The sequence below is a fragment of the Gigantopelta aegis genome, chromosome 6 (genome assembly GCF_016097555.1).
Source record: "Gigantopelta aegis isolate Gae_Host chromosome 6, Gae_host_genome, whole genome shotgun sequence".
NCBI classification, from domain to species: Eukaryota; Metazoa; Mollusca; class Gastropoda; order Neomphalida; family Peltospiridae; genus Gigantopelta; species Gigantopelta aegis.
This window is the reverse complement of record NC_054704.1, coordinates 21,076,758-21,097,725: the sequence shown is the minus strand read 5'-3', so window position 1 is coordinate 21,097,725 and position 20,968 is coordinate 21,076,758. Positions and strand designations below refer to the sequence as shown.

Sequence of the window (20,968 nt, the reverse complement as noted above, 5' to 3'; positions counted from 1 at the left end):
TTTTCCGTGAACCTGACCCCAATTTTTTTCAGTATATTATTTAAAAAAAAAAAATGTATTAATATTAAAGTGAAAAAAGTAAAAAACAATGCCAATCAACCCTACCTAATTGTTTTTGGCATATTCCCAGAAACATACTTTTTGTTTAGGCCTAAAACAAGGCTCTCTTAATCAGTGGACTCAAGGCAGGCATACCATAACCAAGAACAACAATCTACATTATAAATAACAATTCCTTTCAAAAGCTAAATATTTCTTTATTAATCCACATGACAGAGAAACCTGCTACAAAATATATCATTCAGAACAAAAACATCATATTTATTTCAGGACAATAATATCTTTTATCAAGATCAGTATAGGTGAGATGGAAAATAAAAAAGATTTTCATTTTAAAAATATACATATATGGTGACTGTTCTGTTTTTAGCATTATTAAATAACAATTTAATACATATAAATGTAATCTAGATTAACAAGTGCATCAAAAGGATATCAAAGAACGCTGTGTTAAAGGAAGTAAATTGCAGATAATCTAGTCTAAATGGTTATATAATAAAAATATACTTGAGATTGCAGATTTTATGTTACCAAGTGTTTATTTTTCCTTTATTTAATATGCAGAAGTATGATATAAAAAATGATTACTATATTAAATGATTTTTAAAACTTCTATAAGGTAAGCAACAGATATTTTTTGTTACAGAAATAGGTCAAAATCGTCAACACAAATCACTCTTCAAGGTGTTCCATCGATTGTTGTTATACGTGCAGCGTTTCACAGCTAAGATAAAACTTTTAAAATAATGATCACACAATAACTGCACCAAACCTGTAATTGAAATAAGCCCTTATAAAATGAGTACAAATGTGCATTAAGCTGTACATACAGTCTAAAAATAAACTGGATGTCAGAAGGAATCATTTAATAAATAACACTGAGATTGTTGGTAGTTTGATGTTGGTGTTTTTAGACATAAACCTGTGAAGTCATATTAAAATATGTTGCCAAAACAAACTTAATGCTAACTTAAAGATGTTATGACAAGTAAAGGAAATGTCCACCACTAAAAGCTCCTGCCAGAATGTCACTTCATTTGAGCATCTAATAAGTTCAAATTCAAAGTCTGACAATCAATCGTGAAAAAGGAATAATACAAACCCACAAACTCATTAAAACTGAAAATCCGCTATTTAACAGGAAGATCTAAACAGAAAATCCACATTGCTAGTTTACAGTAAGCTCCTATTACATGTTGTTGGTTTATTAAATATTTTTATTTCTTTGTAATATTAATTTTAAAAAAAGTCAGTTGCAACTGTATACAAGTTCTCATAGTCTATGGTCTGTAGAAGTCGAACATAATTACAATAACGAAGAAACCAGAGGACGGAAAATGAAATCACAGATGGACGTGGAACAGTGTCCATTAGTAGTCAGAGGTCTATCACAGACAACGAATAACAAATACATGCATATGTTACTTTTACATAATGCACAACAGATCTCTCGTAAGATTTAATAATGTCACAGTGAGATCGTCAACATTTAATGAAAAGAGTAAGTTGGATTTGATGGAGCTCCACACCAGTTGCTGATGAACTTCAACACATCTTGTAGTTCTGGACTGTGTGAAACCTGAAAGAAACAAGAATTCCGTAAACCATAAATGTTTTTCATGCACTGTTATGAATATCCATAGGTGCAACTATAAAACAAGTTTCATTGACGGACTTTGTGAGAAACTGATCTGATTGCGAATCTTTAACACAAAACTAAATGTAAAGTAATAGTATATCTCGCATTTTTACTCAGTGAAGGCGAGACAAAAAGGTATAAAATAATTAGGAAAATGAGAGATGCCACAGTATAATTATTATACTATAGATATCTGATGGCAAAAATAATCATGGCTAAATCACGAGAAGAGAGACCCACTACCATATACACTTTCCACAGGCAGGACAGCACATACCATGGCCTTTGATACCCCAGATGCGAGGAACTACGTAATAAGAATGTATTTCAGCCTATGCAAAATTAATAAAAAAAAATTTTAAAACCCACCCAAAACTATTGCATAGTTTTTGCTTTGATAAAAGATTAAAATTTACTGTGGCAGTCAAAATAATCATCCTAAATAACAATTTCATAGACCATGAAAAAATGAACTTGAAAAGGGTCATAGGAATCTAATATTGCAATCTGTAATAAAAAAATGTCTTTATGAAAATAACATTATTTATATACAATGTCTATACATGTGTATTTACCTTTGTTGCCATCAGAAGTTTATTCCAGTCATCTTTGTTGGCCACTTTGCCTGGTTTGTTGAAATCAAACTTGTTTCTTAAAACTGGGTATCCTACAAAACAGTCAAACTTTTTATATAAGGTGACATGTCAATTTTAAGCCTCATAGTCACCGACTCCTATAGTCACTGACTCTCATAGTCACTGACCCTACTGACAAAGGTACATACCTGTACTCTTTCATATAACATACTGGATTTGCCAAAATTGATCATTTAAGATAGAAGTTGCAAGTAATGTGTAAAAGAAGTTATAATAGTGAATATATTTTATGTTGCCTAGTAACCAGGGTCAGTGACTTTAACGTAATAAACATGTCAAACTTTAATAGCATAATTAGTCATGTCAACATATTTTACCCACCCACCCCCCCAAAAAACCAGAGCAAAAAACAAAAACAAAAACAACAAAAATCCACCAACAAACAACAACCCCATAACAAAACAAAACCCAAGGAGTAAAAATTAGTATACATTTTATGTGAACTAATCAGTTTGGAAACAGAATGTACAGAGAATACTTACACACTAGCTAACATATTACGCATACAGTGGTAATGAAATGTTTAATGAAATATGGCTGTTTGGTGATTTGGTGCAGAAGTGAACAACAATAGTTGAAATATATTTAATAAGGAATAGTAAAAGAAAACAGTAAAAATTCAAAAACAGATTTAAAGGCTTCATGGGCATAATCAGAATGTTTTTAAAGGGTTTCGATGTCATAATGTACTGGCTAATTTATTTTAAATTATTTTAAAGAGAACTACTAAAAAGAAAACTAATAGGAAAAAAATGGATTCATTTGCACCCACACAGACACCCCACCCTACTAATGACATGCTGAAAATGAACATGTAAATTCAACATTCTACCTCTAGTTACCTATCCCATACCATGTTTACTAGTCGTATAAAGTGTATTTGAAATCGACTTGCCTGTAACAACACAAGGCAGGGATTTTATCCCAGTGTCGGGAGCTGTCAGTGAGGCTTCATACGTGTTACGTTCATCTTTAGGAAGAATCTGCTCAACTTTCTGGTCCATGGAAACAGCCAAAACCCATTCCTTTATCTCTTCATGCTGCATGCTCTAAGATGCATAAAGGGGGGGGGAGGGGATAAGAAAAAAATCATTAATTTGTCAAGAAGTATGCATACGCTAAGATATCAATAAGCTACTATTTATTATTAAGTGCATGTCCTGTACAAAATAATGTTCACAGCTGTTACTGTTTGTGTATTTAACAATATGCATGGAATGAGTCAGTAATAGTAACAGGCCTGCAGGACAGGGGAAGTTGAGGTGGGGGTGGGGCTATGCCCCCCACTTGAAGATCAAAATGTACATTTTATTTGTTCTACTCTAAATAAATAAAGATAAAAATTTGGCTTCTGCCTCCTCCACACACACGCACACAAACACACACACAGACAGACAAATAGACACACACACACAGACACACACACACACACACACACACAGACTTATATCCTTACGGGCTTGAGTAATGGGTACAACTTGTGTGATGTATTAATGTACACTTACTTAATGAATACAATATTACCCCTGCAAATACTAATATTGATTTAAAAGAAAAAATAACATTATACTGATGGCATTATTAAACTGATGACAATAGCAGATAAAGACTATTATTACACGTTGACAAATCACTCACAGACAAGTAGGGTTTTTCTGGTAATGGTATTTCAAATGGAATGTCTGTGTTCTCGAAGTCACTGTGGTCTAGCATATTCAACGAACCCTCTTCTATTGCCTAAAAATACATACAGAACATAACAAGAATTATATAACATACCGGTAAATGAAATATTAAAAATCTGAATGCATATAAGACTCGTATATCCATAAATACTCCTATGAAAAATATTACATGCAAATGTACCATACAAAGAAATAAAAAAGAGAAAAAAAAGGGGTGAGGGGAAAAGCTAATTCTAAGTTGGCTTGTGTACCTTACTGCCAAACTGTTTAAACCTTTGTTTATTAATTTCTACAATGATTACTACTAATATTTTTTCTAACAGTTTTGTCTTAAAGAAAACAGTGATAAGACTTGAGTTATGTAAGCAATTGATGGTATAGATACTAAAACAATACTGTGATTCTGTTTGTAGTATGAATTGATAAGATATAGGACAGAGAAGAGTGACTGCAGCTTTAAGGATGACTACCAGTAAAAAATTAGATTATTTGTTTAAAAAGCATTTTACTAGACCAAAAAGACTTTAAAATGTAAACTATAAAAACCTTCCAGCATTGTTCATGAGATAAGAGTGCAATGATGTGGGTTTTCACAACTTGCATTGGTTATATTCAGGAAAGACAGTGATTATGAACACCCACCCCCCCCCCCCCCAACTCCATCATTATCAGCAGCAACATCATCCATGAATGATGTACAGTATAGTGATACCCCTCTTAACTGAACCCTCTGTTAAATGGAATTCACTCAAAACCGGACATTTTTCACGGTCTTTTTTAAAATATCAATGCAGAATAAAATTTCTCTAAACTGGATACCCCTTGAAATGTTACTTTTTACTTGGTCTCACCAGTGTCTGGTTTAGAGAGGTTTCACTGTACATTATAATTAGATCATATCTGGCTCAAACCAGTTTGTGTTTACTACTCTGTAATCTGCTATGAAATACTTATCTCACCATTTAGACTTTGACAACCATGACTGATTTATTTATAATTATTACACTAACTGTCATTAATTACATGTTATCTGCAACTAATAAAACATTCATACATAAAACATATGTATAATAATACTTTGCTGTAACTAAAGTTTAGAGAAACAGTACAGAATGGTTTACTTATAAAAAAAATTAAAAACAAAATTACTGTTTAACACACACACACGTGCACACAGTGTTAGAAATAAAGCAGAATCTTTTACTAGTCCACTAGACAAATACAACTAGAAATCTACTTGTCCACCAATATTTTTTACTTGTCCAAATAAATGGGTTGTTTTATTTTAGTACAAGGATGATGTTTGTGATTGCTCAAAATAAAACTGTGGTGAAAATTTTTACTTGTCCACTGGACAATCACTAAGGTGCACATTCTTACTTGTCAGGACAAATGGACAAGTGCTTATTTCGAACGCTCACACTCACACACATACATACACACACACACACACACACACACGCAGTAATTTATCATATTTAAATCAAGATGTGATATCTAACAGGTTATTCAAAGTACATGCAAACACAAATACAGGTATACCCGTATGACAATTATACTGCTTATGAAAGCCTACTGGCATCTTGCCAAGGTTGGAGAATGTTAATATAAAGGATTGGCTGGTGATTTTCAATAGAACATAAAATATCTATTTAATAAGAATGCCATTTATAAACCGGTTCAACCACTCCAGTGCTGGTCTACACATCCATATACATGTATGTATTTCTTAGAAAACAGAAAATCACATATGCACTGAAATGACAATTAGATTTAAGCTCTATGTTGCTATATGCTTGAAACCACCCAGACATAATATTACATGACATTGTATACCCCTGTGTGTTAACCAGTAAACAAAACATGGACGGCATAAATATATGGTCCATTATGATACTCATACTGATAAACATAACTTTATTACATGTATTTATGAAAAAAGTTGATAAGTTAGGAACACCCCTTAAAGTTTGTTTAATAAATAGTTGGTAAGCCAAGACATTGATTTGATTTGATTTTTGTTTAAACTACACTAGCCTGTTCTTGGTTTGCAATGGTATTTCTGGTCTTCTAAAATGAATTTTACATGTTACATGTTTTAACAGTGAATTAAATTACATCTATTAAAATCTCAAACTTTTAAGGCTCAAAATTTCCATTTCTATGTAGAACACTCACCATTAATAAAAGTAATAAAACACTCATTTATAACTAAGTACATCTAGAACCCACTTAAATGAAATTCCCACTCACAACTGAAAGCTATAATAATAATCAGAAATAACACTGTTACACTTTCATCTATGCAAATTTGAACCTGTGTCTTGGATGCAAACACACAAAATTTTAAATAGCTGACATCTTTTAATACATACAGAACTGGGGCCTAAAATCACTAAAATCTTGCTTTGTTGTCTAGCAGAGCCTTTGTGAATTAGGCCCCTGATCTAAAACAAATGGGGCAGCCAGTAACCATACTTACCTCTGTGATATCCAAATATCTGTTCAGAAAAACAAAAGCCATGTTTTCCCAACCTATGGCCTGAAAAAAAATGCATGAAAAACATATTATTGGGATTTGATATTAAACAATAAAAAAGTTATGTATCTATAGTCAGTCCCGTCCCATCATCCTACAAAAAAAAAAATTCTAAATAATTTCAATTTGGTTTGATGTAAGAAGTAAAAGTGTTTTTGAAAGAAAAAAAAACCCACCTATTTTTGTGTGCAATTTAGAAAACAATTGGCTCAGAAATAAATAACTTGTAGTAAGTTCCATAGTATGAAAAAAGGCATTCCCTGTGGGAAGGACTATAAAGTCAAATTCATACATAATAACCTTAAATGAAATAGCACACCTCCTATCTAATACCAATTTCTTTAAAGGTACATATCCTGTCTGTTGGATGGTGCATGTAAAAGATCCCTTTCTAGTAATGAAAAAATGTAGCGGGTTTCCTCTCTAGGACTATATGTCAGAAATGTTTGACATCCAATAGTCGATGATTAATAATCAATGTGCTCTTGTGGTGTCGTTAAACAAAACAAACTGTTTTAGTTCTAAGAATGAATTGTACTTTTAGAACTTTGGTATTTACAGTTTCCTGTTTAGAATATTCCTCTCTGTACATCCAGTGTTTTAATGGTTGTTATAAGCTTCTATAGAAGCTCAGTACAGGGTCTTGATATGACCATTTGACAGTAAAGTTTGTTTTATTTAACGACGCCGCTAGAGCACATTGATTTTTTATCTTATCATCGGCTATTGGACGTCAAACATATGGTCATTCTGACACTGTTTTTAGAGGAAACCCGCTGTCGCCACGTAGGCTATTCTTTTTACGACAGGCAGCAAGGGATCTTTTATTTGCGCTTCCCACAGGCAGGATAGCACAAACCATGGCCTTTGTTGAACCAGTTATGGATCACTGGTCGGTGCAAGTGGTTTACACCTACCCATTGAGCCTTGCGGAGCACTCACTCAGGGTTTGGAGTCGGTATCTCGATTAAAAATCCCATGCCTCGACTGGGATCCGAACCCAGTACCTACCAGCCTGTAGACCGATGGCCTGCCACGACGCCACCGAGGCCGGTCCATTTGACAGATGCCAGAATTTCGATAATGCTGGGCTTTGATAAACACCTTGATGAAACTCAGCTGGTTCAATGACCATGAGGTGTGATAATTCAAAACACTTCATATGATTCCAAAAATAAGCATTTACTTATCTCCAGATATCACACACAAACAAGACAATAAAATATTACTAACTCTCTTTATGAAACATAAAATTTAGTCAATGAAAATATGAACAGCAGCCAAGTTTCAAAGGGAAATAACTCTTTTGATAAAGGAATGTGAGAGGAAAAAAAATAGATTGTGTAATTAATAAAACAATAACATGTTAATGATTTTTATCTTTTAAGTTAATAATGGGGAACTGTGAGCAGAATTCCACATTCTGTATCAATTTGATTAACTAGTAAAAATGCCTAAGAAGTGGTAAGTAATAATCTGTTAGGAGCTTAGTAGGTTAATTTTCATTATTTAAGTTCTATAAGAAAGTTTTATATATTGAATTGTCATGTTTTCGAACATCATACCATATTAACCAGAAATTTGAGGATTTTTATTTTCGTGGGTTTCGAGGATAAATAGTCAGCATCGAAAATATAAATCCTTGAAAATATTTCAAAACATCAACAAATTCATCTAAAATATTTATTTTACCGGAACATTTTATTTCCTGTCATGCACAGTCCACCGGATACGACAAGAGAATAGTATAGTCAAGACAACAAGTTAGAATTTTAAAAAAGTTATTGTTTGAATCTCACTGTTTGTAGAATATATATAAAGATGGGATCTCGAGTTCGGGTCCTCTTGACAGTGATGGTAAAAAAAACTATTGTTTTTGACCGATTTATTCAACCAGCTCAACACTCATGTTGCAAGTTTGAAATGTAAAATGTGTATGTATTGCTATGTTTGCTACACTGGTATACAAAGCCAGCTTACTATACAAGTGTGAGTGAAACATGTCAAGCTCAGATTAAACATCAAACACTACAGACTGACTTGGAAAACATCTCACATAAATCGTAATTGGCTTTACACAAAATCAAAGACTGTGATCAGTTGTCTTGCAAATAGCATACCGGGTATCAGTGGCCAATTAGACTACAGATGAGTGCTCTATTGTTTAACTTTACATGTTGGTGGTATCGAACAGCTGGCAGCCAAGGTGAAACTTTAATCAACAACACGTATTCTTGCAACTAGACTTGCTAAAACTCGAAAATAAAATAACTTTCAATTTAGATTTGGCAAACGGCGAAAATAAGAAACCTTGAAATGTTTTTATACCCCAAACCACAAAAATTTCCGGTTATATGGTATTTATTCAATCTGTAAAAGTGTTTATTTCATGGATAAAATACTAACCAATAGGGATGGAACATTATTTAACCTTTTAATTCAGTATTAATTAAAGAAATTGACAGCATTTGCTTGACCATTCAAACCATCTTAGCTGAAAATATAATAACTTACTCTGCACACGACCCCTGCTTCGTAGAAAGCCTTATCTGCAGGAATGATGTCTGTGTGCCGGAGAAGGGAAATACAGAGGCGGGCTGCAATGGTGTCGAGAGATTTCTGTGCCTGAGCGGCCGACCGAATGGCATAGTAGTGAGCAATGAGCATGAATGTCTCGAACTCGTCCAGCTGGGCATTACCCTGGTCGTGCAGATTGCTGATGTTCTCACACTGAAAACACAAAACAAGCCAAACCAGTTCAATTTATTGTCCTTGTAAAGAGAAAAATAGAAAGGAATGTCTTATTAACTTCATTGGAAGAGGGCGGGACGTAGCCGTGGTAAAGCATTCGCTTGATGCGCGGTCGGTCTGGGATCGATCCCTGGTGGTGGGCCCATTGGGCTATTTCTTCCTCCAACCAGTGCACCACGACTGGTATATCAAAGGCCGTGGTATGTGTTATCCTGTCTGTGGGATGATGCATATAAAAGATCCCATGCTGCTAATCAAAAAAGAGTAGCCCATGAAGTGACGACATCAGGTTTCCTCTCTCAATATCTGTGTGGTCCTTAACAATAGGTCTGCCGCCATATAATCGTAATTAAAATGTGTTGTGTGCGTCGTTAAATAAAACATTTCCTTCCTTCATTGCAAGATTCATGGGTTAATTTATGGCTACTAGGCATCCAACATGTTGTTGGTGTTTTTTGTTTTGTTTTATAAAACAGCTGTGCACCTGTACATGTGTGTCTGCATGTGTATACATGGAATGTATGGGTGTGTGTGTGTTAAGTAATCTAACTGAACAGATGTTAAACACAGTGAATTGAACAGATGTTAGACACAGTGAATCTAACACATGGTCGGGAGAATAAGAACAAAGTTAATACCACTATGTCATCATTGATTAGCAGTAAAGATTTGTTTACATGCACACACCACTGCCTTTGATATACCAGTTATGCACAGGACGATCAATTCTATGACCCACTGCACTTCAGGTGCAACTTTTAGCACAAAGCAGTAAAACAAACTTCCTTTATAAAACCAAGAACATGGCATGATGTTGTTTATACATGTATGATGAATTAAAGCACACAGTTTTAAGAATGCATTTTAAATACCATACACACATGGTTGATTACATCATATTATATAATACTGCTTTAATAATTAATTAGTAAACCCACCCAATCAAATAATAAAAATATTTCAGCTTATAAAACTTTGTCTTCACAGAAATTAATTTTTTTAAAGTTCTGAATATGTCATCAGACATTTGTTAAAATATTATGTATTTTTACTAAGACTGTACATATTTTGTATCATATACATACCAGGTCAAAGAGCAAATCTCGCAAATCAGCCCATGTTCTGTATGCTTCTGTTCTATTAAGATTTTTCATGGATATCACATCAGAGAAAAGACGCTTGTATATGTTGTAATTCTGAAATGTAATGTGTAAGTTTTCGGAAACATTTAAAATATCTACTGTATATCGAAACACAAACAAAACATGTTAACAGCATTAATTAAATATTATTTAGCGTATTTCTTTTATTAAAAATATTTGATTTCGAAAAATGTTGGTGAATGGTACTTGAAATACAGATTTAACAAAAAAGCTATCTTACCTACTAATTCATGTTTATCAGGGTTATAAGGCAAGACAAGTATAAACATAGTAAATGGAACAGTAAATAGAGGATAATAAACAAGTTACCAGTTATTATAAAATTTATGTCCTAAGTGAAATAATTTTCACTTGTCACAAGCTTTAGCGAGTGACAAGCGAAAATTATTTCACGACGGACATACATTTGATAATAATTGGTACAGAGTTTGTTATTCTATTTATTACCCCCAGCTATTTGGGGTTATTTTAAAGCCTTTATTTTTTATATATACCCTACATCGGCTACGCGTTCATGTATATACTACTCAAAAGAATTTAAGGGTCAAAAATTTATAACCAAATAAGTTTCAGAGTGTATTAGATTGATGATGTAAACTACACCAAATTTTTTATTTATTGTTCCATATTTACAAAAAACCACAAATAAACGTCACTGTATACAAGAAAGTCACATGACATGCTGTCAAAGTTGAAGGTTGTCAAACATGGATTTTACACATTAGAACATTCGTTTAATAGTGTGTGAATCCACCCCTGGCGCGAATACACTCGACACATTGTTGCCTCATGCTGTTGATCAGACGTCTGAAGAACTCTTGGGGAATGGCCTGCCACTCTGCCATAAGAAGTTGACCCAGATCATGAAGGTTGGCCGGAGGGGCATGGTTATCCCGAACTCTCCTGCCTAATTCGTCCCAGGCGTTCTCTATTGGGGACAAGTCAGGCGAATATGCTGGCCAATCCATCCTGGCGATACCTTGTTGTCTGAGAAAGTCTGTTACCACCCTGGCGCGGTGGGGTCTGGCATTGTCATCCTGCAGAACTGCCCCGCTGCCAATCTGCTGAAGGCCTGGGAGAACCAACGGCCGGATAATCTCAATCAGATAGCGGATTCCATTCAGATTGCCATCCACCACATAGAGGGGGGTCCTGTGGTGGATAGAGATGCCGCCCCACACCATGACGCTGCCACCACCGAACCGGTGACGTTGTCTAACGTTAACGTCAGCGAAGCGCTCCCCAGGACGTCTGTAGACACGAACCCGATCGTCGTTGAACTGGAGACTAAACCTGGACTCATCAGTGAACATCACTCGACCCCACTGAACACGTTGCCACCGCAGATGAAGCGTGCACCAGTGAAGTCTGGCCGTTCTGTGACGTGGTAGGAGTGGTGGTCGAACAGCCTGGCGACGGCAGCGTAGATTATTGGCTCTCAGACGATTGCGTATGGTTTGATCAGACACTCGAGTTCCAGTCGCAGTCCGCAGATTGTCACGTAATCGGCGTGCAGTGGTTGTGCGCTGACGTAGAGCCATATTGGTGATGTAGCGGTCCTCTCTATTTGTAGTGCTTCGGGGTCTTCCCGAACGTGGACGATTTCGAACAGAATTCGTTGCTTGGTACCGTTGCCACAGTCGGCCAACGACACTCTGACTGACACCAAGTCTCAGAGCAACATTTCTTTGCGTATTGCCATCCTGAAGCCAAGCAATAGCCCTTCCTCAATCTTCGATAGTCAGTTGAAGTCGTACCATTGTCGAATTTGGAGTGTGCACCGTACACGAACGCAAGCTCCATTTATACGGAAATTCAGCATTGGGAACATGGAATACACGTGCAAAGCGTGCAAATGAAGCGCTTTGTGAAAAAGCAAGTTATGGGCACTTAGCAGACCTTTCGCTTTCGCCCTAATTTACGTGCAAATGTAAGCATGTTTTCGCCATTAGAACTAGTCGACAGTGTCAATGACAGTGGATTTTAATTCATTTATGAGTTGCTTAGACCCACTTTCGTCAAAATGGAACAATACCATGCGTGACATTATGGTCTAGCTAATATAATTGACATTCAGAAAATATCGTCTGACCCTTAAATTCTTTTGAGTAGTATATATAGAAACGATGTAAACTACTTTACTGTTCTGGGTATTGCTTTAACTCTGTACTTTATTCACAATTCACAGATAATTTTCAAAACCTAAAGTTCTATATATTCCGTAAAAAGAAAAATCTATAATGAATTGCATTAAACTATCATTTTATTACAAGTTTAACACTGAAACCAGAAAGACGTAAACGCAAACGTTTTAATCTACGTGATGTCATTGTGTGTGCTTTGCCAAATCGTGATGACGTCATATTTAGTACTGACAAGGTGATTGGTTTGTTGGCGTTAAATCATCCAATAGTAGTGTACGTTAAACCAATGCATGATAATTTGATTTTTATTTTCCCCGTTATGAGTGCCTGCTGGGGTAATAATATTTTTTATAGATATAGGTTAGATCAGAAGTATTAAAAACCCCTGAATCTCCCTAAACAAATATTATTGCTTAATTCTTGAAAAGACTACCATGACAAGTTACAGATTAATGCCATTATTTACTCTACTATACACTGCTAGGTACAAACCAATTTCATAATGAATCATACCTGTGGGTTGGCAGGCGCACCATACTTTGCATACAGTTCCAGTGCTTTGGCCGGCTTCTCTGTCTTAATAAGGTGAGTTGCATAGAGAGCAATGTATTTATGTAACACTTGTGGACTCTGAAAAATCATGTAAGCAAAAGATTAGTCAAGGGTTACAATTCTGTTACTCTGCTCACCAAGCCATCTGTATCATCTAGCATTAATGACCACAAGACCAATCTCTGCTTTTTAAAATTATTAAGTGGTTCTGATAATTAAATGCAAAGATATTAAAACAGTTTCAAATAAACACCTGTCAAGGAATAAATTTAAAAACAATTATTAAAGGTAAATATTTTTGTATGGGTATGTTATTGTGAGGTAATATTGTTTCAACTCCTCCACCCCTATACACTTAATTTTAAAAAATATTTTTAATTCTATGTACTTGGAGGAAACAACAGATTTTCTGTGGCTTTATATATATATACAGTAGAATCTCGTTGGCTCGACCTCGGAAGGGTCGATCACACCGCAAACGCTTGAACCAAAAACGAAGTCCCGAGTTTTTTTTCCGGTAAACCCTTATATTAACTGCTGAAGGGTCGAACACGTCCAGGGTCGACTATAAGCCTTCGCTCGAACTAAATTGTCAGTCCCATCTATGTTAATAGCTATATTTCCCTCGAACTGGTGATCCATCAAATATCAATTTGACCAAATAAAAAAAAAAGAGTTGGTGATCGCCCTTTTGATCACACAAATCTGGGGTGGGGGAGGTTGTTTTTTTTTTCTTTGAAAAACTTTATAAAACCATGGAGACCAGGAGTAGCAGTCAACAGCACATGCGCCTGGATGTTGTAGTTCCTTCACTGGCCGCCAGATGGACCTGGTGATGGTTTAACCTGTTACGGTGCTTACGAAAGTTGAATTGCTGCTATCTCGACGCATTTTAAACAGGTTTTAACAAACTAAAAAATAAAATAATTTCAGGGGCGGGCGCATTTTTCAGGTACGGGCGGGGACAATCACCAACTCTTTTTTTTATTTGGCCTTATGGCAAACCGCCAAACAGGACTAACAATTACTGCGCTTGCGCAGTTGGTTATTATAACCTTCGGATTAATTATTTAGGCGGAACGAACTATAGAAAGAAAGAAAGAAATGTTTTATTTAACGACGCAGACATAGATGAATCGGAGAATCGCAACACTAGCTATGCAATCCTTTTGTCACCACACTTGTCATGTTGTTTGTTAACGACTATCGGTAATGATCTTTCAAGTACAGCTAGTGTTACCGCAACTGTTAGATGAACCGTGATACCAATCAAACAATTAGTGCACAAACGGGCCTCAGCATAAAGCTTTACTTTGAAAACGACTACATTTCTGAAAAGTGGACAGTGCTGCGTTTTTTATTGTTGAAATATTCAAATTGTTCAGTAATAAATTCATGTAAATACAGATTAAGAATTTGCCATTTATTTATTTGGTTTCAGTGCATTTACATGTATTACACAATTTGTATCTAATTCAACTTTCTAACTGATGTTACAGAAATGTCCGATGTTGACCGAATGGTTCGGTCGAACTACCCGATGGGTCGAACACTTTCTCGAGCACCGACGGGGTTCGAGCCAATGGGATTTAACTGTATATATATATTATATATATTTTTTTTATTTATTTGTTTTTATATATTTTTTAATTATTATAAACTCATAATTCTGAACAAATTAATTTTGTTTAAGATAATAATTTTACATAACCTACATGTTGTTCTGCAGTCTGAATGCACTTCTCCCATTCACCTTTTTCAGCATACATATCCAACGCACCAATCACATCAACATTGACAAGCTGCAAGAAAAACATAACACAAAATTTATTTATAAGAAATCATGGTAACCAACAAACTTGTTTGATTTCACAGCACATTAATTTATGGTTAAAACCACAATTTTAACTAAACTGTGCATATAGAGAGGTGAAAAAGAGACAAACGTTTCTTGGAGATACATATAACAATCAAAATATATAATGTAATCAATCACCTGCTAAAAGGTGTGTTCATTTGGGAATTATCTGGAACTATTATAAACTTCCATCAACGAACATAATAGTATGGTGTGGATCACACTGAATTATTTTACTACCATCCTTGCCTTGAGTTGATTTTACTCAATAAACCATATTAAAAATATTGTGCTTACATAGTTTTTTAGCATTATTTATTTGCATTCCCCCAAAAAATGTTTTGTTTCAAAACAAGTTTTTGAATAATAGTGTTTTTAATATACATAACTGCAAAAGCAAAAAACTAAATTTTTCATAAGAAAGGACTGTTATATATTAAAATTATATTATACTGACTATAAGCATAGAAGATAATTATATTAACCAATGTCCTTTCTAGATCATCAGTCATAATATAATATGGTACGAGATTTGGAAAAACTTGCCTCTTCAGCACGACCTTGGTTTTTGCAGAATTCTTTGTATTTGTCATCAACATATGGTTCAAACCTGTAAAATATTGAATGCAATAAATTATGTCCATATATTTTAACTTGCTAGGTAATTCATTAAAAACAAAAACAAACAAACCAACAACAACAACTAAACAAAAACATTATTTTTAAGTAATAGCAATGAAAAGCAATGAACAAAAAAAGGTGGTTACATGGTTAATACATGTACTTAAACAAAACAACCCAGTAATTATATACCTCGGTTCTATCTCCTTAGCTATTTTCTTGGCTTTGTTCCAGTCACCACATGCAATGAACATATCAATAGCATCCTTTACCATATCCATACCCAGATATAGCTCAGCAGCCTGAAAAGACAACACATTTAAAGAATTCAAATTTAGTGTAAATGATCCATTCCATAATTAAAATAAAAATGAACCTAAACATTTTCTCTACAACTTGCAATAAATATGCTAATATAGAAATCTCTCAACATGCACACATGCTTTATAATTTTATTGTTTTTGAACTTAACACTCTATGTAGCAGTCTAAATTGTCCAATTGGATTTATGTTCAAGTTTCCCTGTTTTAATATGTAAATCAATGCAAAACGGTTAAACAGGGACACGAGCGAGCACACACACACACACACACACACACACACACACACACACACACACACACACACACACACACACACACACACACACACACACACACACACACACACACACACACACACTCTCTCTCTCTCTCTCTCTCTCTCTCTCTCTCTCTCTCTCTCTCTCTCTCTCTCTCTCTCTCTCTCTCTCTCTCTCTCTCTCTCTCTCTCTCTCTCTCTCTCTCTCTCTCTCTCACACACACACACACACACTCATGAACTCTGAATTTTTTCACAAAGAAGCACAATTTTAACATCTTTATGTCTCTGAAAGATTTATGCAGATATGATAACAAATTAGTATTTACCATGATCACTATGTTGTATGATAAATCAAAACTATTTTTAAACAAACATTTTGGGCAGTTGGGCTGTTACAGACTCAAATTTATGAACCCAGACTCGAACAGTTGGTATAATGAGTTTAAACATGGGGCTATTATTAATAACTGTTATGGAGTTTAAGCAGACACTAATTGTACACTTGAAAAGATTCTGGATAATCAAGATACAAAAGTGTTTTTTTAACTCATCAAAGTAAATAACCACAAGCAAAACAACTAAAATAGCTTACAGTATTCTGCTTTCCAATCTCTGCCAGTCTTGGTCCAATAGTTTCTATTACTTGCTGTGCTTTCTTCTGTCCCAAGAACTTCATGGAAATGTCACCAGCCTAAAATGTAACACAAGATCACTGTTAATCTGCATATCCTCATTATTTACAGTAGTTGTGATAATTGAGAAAACTTGTCTGAAACAAAATCATTCTACTACTAAATGTTCAGCTCTAGTTAGGATTTTATACTGTGTGATTGGACTTGGCTATGCCAGTGTATTTTTATCAGTTCTGTTTAAAAGTAAGTAATTAAATTTCTGTTACATTCATTACAACACAACACCATCCCATTGGTCCAGACATAGCAAGATACAAATTTCGTCGTCTGGGAACATCATATCTGATGAAATCATTTTATATGGGCAACTTGTTATTGTTTATGGACCAAATATAATTCAAAATAAAATATTTAGTTTCAGTGTTATTATTAGCAAACTTACTTGTATGATTTTTATTTAATTATAAGTATTTTATATTATTTCTTTTCCGTTCATCTGGGTACGAACAAACAAAAATCATCTGCAAACTTATGTCAGAACGGCTTCGCCGATTCACACAATTTGCAGATGATTTTTTTTTTTTATTCCCTGATGAACGTAAAAGAAATAACAAACAATACTTAAGCAAAAATATAATTCACTACAACTATACCAAATAGTAAGCAAAATACAAAACAATTTTAAATTAGGGTTGTGGATTTCTTTTATTGTGGGATCCATGCCGAAATAGCTAACACCAAGATCAGTTTAGGGGTTAATTTTACATATCAGTGCAAAGTGGTTACAATTGGGTCATTTAAAATAACAATCTCCTTTTTATCCTGTCCACAAAACTCGGTATATTACAAATAATTTTGAAACAAAAATGATGATTCAGACCTGTGTAAGATAGTAATTATTCCTAAGCCTAATGCTGTATATACATAAGCTTTTGGTCTCTAGGATGTTCAAACATTTTAAATGTTTGTAATAAACAGTGTTTCAGGAGACCATTATATGAAGCGGCCCAATTCTATCTGATGTTAAAAACAAAATCAGTTAACAGTCTATAAATTGTAGTAAAAATCCCATTACCAAGTCTTATGAAGTATATTCCATTATAGTATATATTCCTTACTGAACAGACCTTAATCCAGCACTTTTCTAGTATATATTCCTAACTGAACACACCTTAATCCAGCACTTTTCTAGTATATATTCCTAACTGAACACACCTTAATCCAGCACTTTTCTAGTATATATTCCTTACTGAACAGACCTTAATCCAGCACTTTTCTAGTATATATTCCTTTCTGAACAGACCGTAATCCAGCACTTTTCTTGTATATATTCCTAACTTAACACACCTTAATCCAGCACTTTTCTAGTATATATTCCTAACTGAACACACCTTAATCCAGCACTTTTCTAGTATATATTCCTAACTGAACACACCTTAATCCAGCACTTTTCTAGTATATATTCCTTACTGAACAGACCTTAATCCAGCACTTTTCTAGTATATATTCCTTTCTGAACAGACCGTAATCCAGCACTTTTCTTGTATATATTCCTAACTTAACACACCTTAATTCAGCACTTTTCTAGTATATATTCCTAACTGAACACACCTTAATCCAGCACTTTTCTAGTATATTTCTATCTGCAGTAAGTGCGTCTGTAACTTTCAGGTAGCATTCTACGGCTCGTGCATACTCTCCAGATGACTCCCACTCTCGAGCCTGCCCAATCATAGACTCCACTCCTCTGGAAAAATATATCAAACAGATATCAGAGGTAATACAATAATGTTTAAACTCTGCCAATAATAATTTAGTTTTTCATTTTATTTCATAATATGTTAACAATTACCAAGCAGTGATAGCATCAATAAAAAATATTTTATAGTTGATGACATACTATTAGTAAAGACGTGACATATATTAAAGTATGTTAATTTTAATTTATTGCTGTTAGTCTCCTGTCATACTTAATGCTGTACAAAAATTACAACTTATCCTTCACTAACTACTAATATATAACCATCAATCTGTCCTAAACAGACAACTCTTGTGATTTAAGGTGATATAAACACAGCAATTAATTGAAAATAATAATATAAAAAACAATCATTTCAATATCCATGTTTAATATATATAGGCATAGTTATAAAGCTAAAGCTGACACAAAACTGGTTTGGGTTTTTTCAAACTACAAAATATTTCATAATAAATAATTATACCTTAAACTTTTAGTTAATGTTTTTACTGTTATGTTACATTTTCAGAACTGCTTACCGTACCTTTTTGTCCTATTACCCCCAGAAGAAATGCTATAGCATTTAAACATATGCACCATTTGTTATGTTATGACAAATAGTTATACTACATGAAATATTAGGACTCATGTGTTTTATTGTTCATAAACTGCTTTTCCAGCAAGTGCAAGCATATCTGACCAAAAATGTGGCATAATTTTTTTTTAAATAAATGAAACTGTTACCCCCAAAATTAAAAAATAATATTTATTTGTGAAAATAAAAAACATTCAAATATTAAAGTGAATGACTACACAATAAAAACAGAAAATAAGCAGAATGTCAAGGTTAAAAAACACATTAATTATACATGTTCAGCCCTCTACATTGCGACCGATTTGGTCACATATGCGACCATTTCTTTCAATTGGCGACTAAAACATTTCATACTATCTATATAAAAAATACAAGTAGGCGCCATCTGGCTCCTAGACTGAAAAGTTAATGTAGAGGGCTGATGTTCCTGTTAATGTTTGTTAGCACAACTGTCAAAGTCAATGACATTACAGTTTGTTCCAAAATATAACTGTTATTACTACTGCAAATTACCTAATGGTATAATAAATAATTAGGTATATAAGCCACTTCTAAATTAGAAGGAAATAATAAAACACACGTTTAAAGGATATGATTACAGAAAATTTATTAGGATTTTATGCACCAAAATTCACATATAATTTGCAGATCAAAGGCCCCAAATTCATGTGTTGTGAATAAGCCATGTGAACTTAAAATCTTGTGGGTGTAAAAATAATAAAAAATGTGTTCAGGTTTTTTCTTGGGGTGGGGGGGGGGGGGGGGGGACTATTTCTTTGGCATGTTTTTCTGGATTAAAAAATTTTTGTCGCTTGTTGAACATTTATTACAGAAAATTCTTTAATTCATTTAATTTGAAGTCTTCAATTTATAAATAATTTCTAGACAATAAAACCAAGATAGATTATGATAAAAAATTATGTATCTGTTTGGTATTTTCTTGTTCTACTGTCTAACTTTGCTTGACCTCATAAAAAATTAAGACATAGAAAAAACCCAAATTACATATACATGTGTATGAATGTAAATACTTTTGATGCATAAGCAAAAATGTTTGGAGAAAAGAAACGAGTTAATCCTCCACCAGAAAGTCCAGTGTCTAGTTGTAAGAAAATATTAATTAAAGTGCAAACTGAAATAAAATTACTAACACTAATTAAAAGGAAATAGTCATATTTAACTTACCCTGGTTCGTAGCTTTACATAAATAGAATTGTCAATGTTACTATGACAACCAACCAATTAAAAACAGTAGAAATCAAGCTATATTAATTGGTGCTTAAATTAAACAGCAAAATTGAATAAAACTTGGTGAAAACAATATTTATTAGCATGAAACACAGCAAAATATAACTAGTTTTTGAATATTAATTTGGCAATGCCAAAAATGTAAGAAAACTTCTTTTTAAAAAGAAATATAGTATTATTTAATAATAAAATCAGGTGATTTTCTTTTGATTTTTTTTTTTTTTTAATTTATATTTTCATTAATGGTTCTAATGGCATATTTTCACATAATTCATTACCTGTCAAACTAATTTGTTATTTGTTTCTTTTGTTTAATGAAATCACTAGAGCATATTAATTTATTAATCATTGACTACTGAATATCAAACATTTGGTAATTTACGTACGCATGGTCTTAGAGGAAACTCACTATATTTTTCCACTAGCAGCAACAGATATTTTATATGCACTTTCCTAAATACAGACAGCACATACCACTGCTTTTGATATGCCAGTCATGGGCACT

The 20,968-nt window shown here is 33.8% G+C and overlaps 1 protein-coding gene across 2 annotated transcripts in view; it reads right to left on the bottom strand.

The window, feature by feature from the left end:
* Window positions 1–236: 236 nt before the first annotated feature.
* LOC121374333 (intraflagellar transport protein 172 homolog) overlaps window positions 237–20,968 on the bottom strand; it is a 60,567-nt gene continuing 39,835 nt past the window's right edge. Inside the window, exons 37-50 of one of the 2 annotated variants that reach the window (XM_041501401.1) lie at window positions 20,401–20,412; window positions 18,494–18,629; window positions 16,843–16,941; window positions 15,861–15,970; window positions 15,594–15,657; window positions 14,905–14,991; window positions 13,151–13,267; window positions 10,416–10,526; window positions 9,094–9,309; window positions 6,523–6,582; window positions 3,994–4,092; window positions 3,251–3,404; window positions 2,275–2,366; window positions 237–1,639 (exon numbers count right to left, since the gene is read on the bottom strand). In XM_041501401.1, the coding sequence (XP_041357335.1) occupies window positions 1,550–1,639; window positions 2,275–2,366; window positions 3,251–3,404; window positions 3,994–4,092; window positions 6,523–6,582; window positions 9,094–9,309; window positions 10,416–10,526; window positions 13,151–13,267; window positions 14,905–14,991; window positions 15,594–15,657; window positions 15,861–15,970; window positions 16,843–16,941; window positions 18,494–18,629; window positions 20,401–20,412 (1,447 nt within the window). In that variant the 3' untranslated portion in view covers window positions 237–1,549. The remainder of the gene's footprint in view (window positions 1,640–2,274; window positions 2,367–3,250; window positions 3,405–3,993; window positions 4,093–6,522; window positions 6,583–9,093; window positions 9,310–10,415; window positions 10,527–13,150; window positions 13,268–14,904; window positions 14,992–15,593; window positions 15,658–15,860; window positions 15,971–16,842; window positions 16,942–18,493; window positions 18,630–20,400; window positions 20,413–20,968) is intronic. The other variant, XM_041501402.1, reaches the window with a different exon arrangement.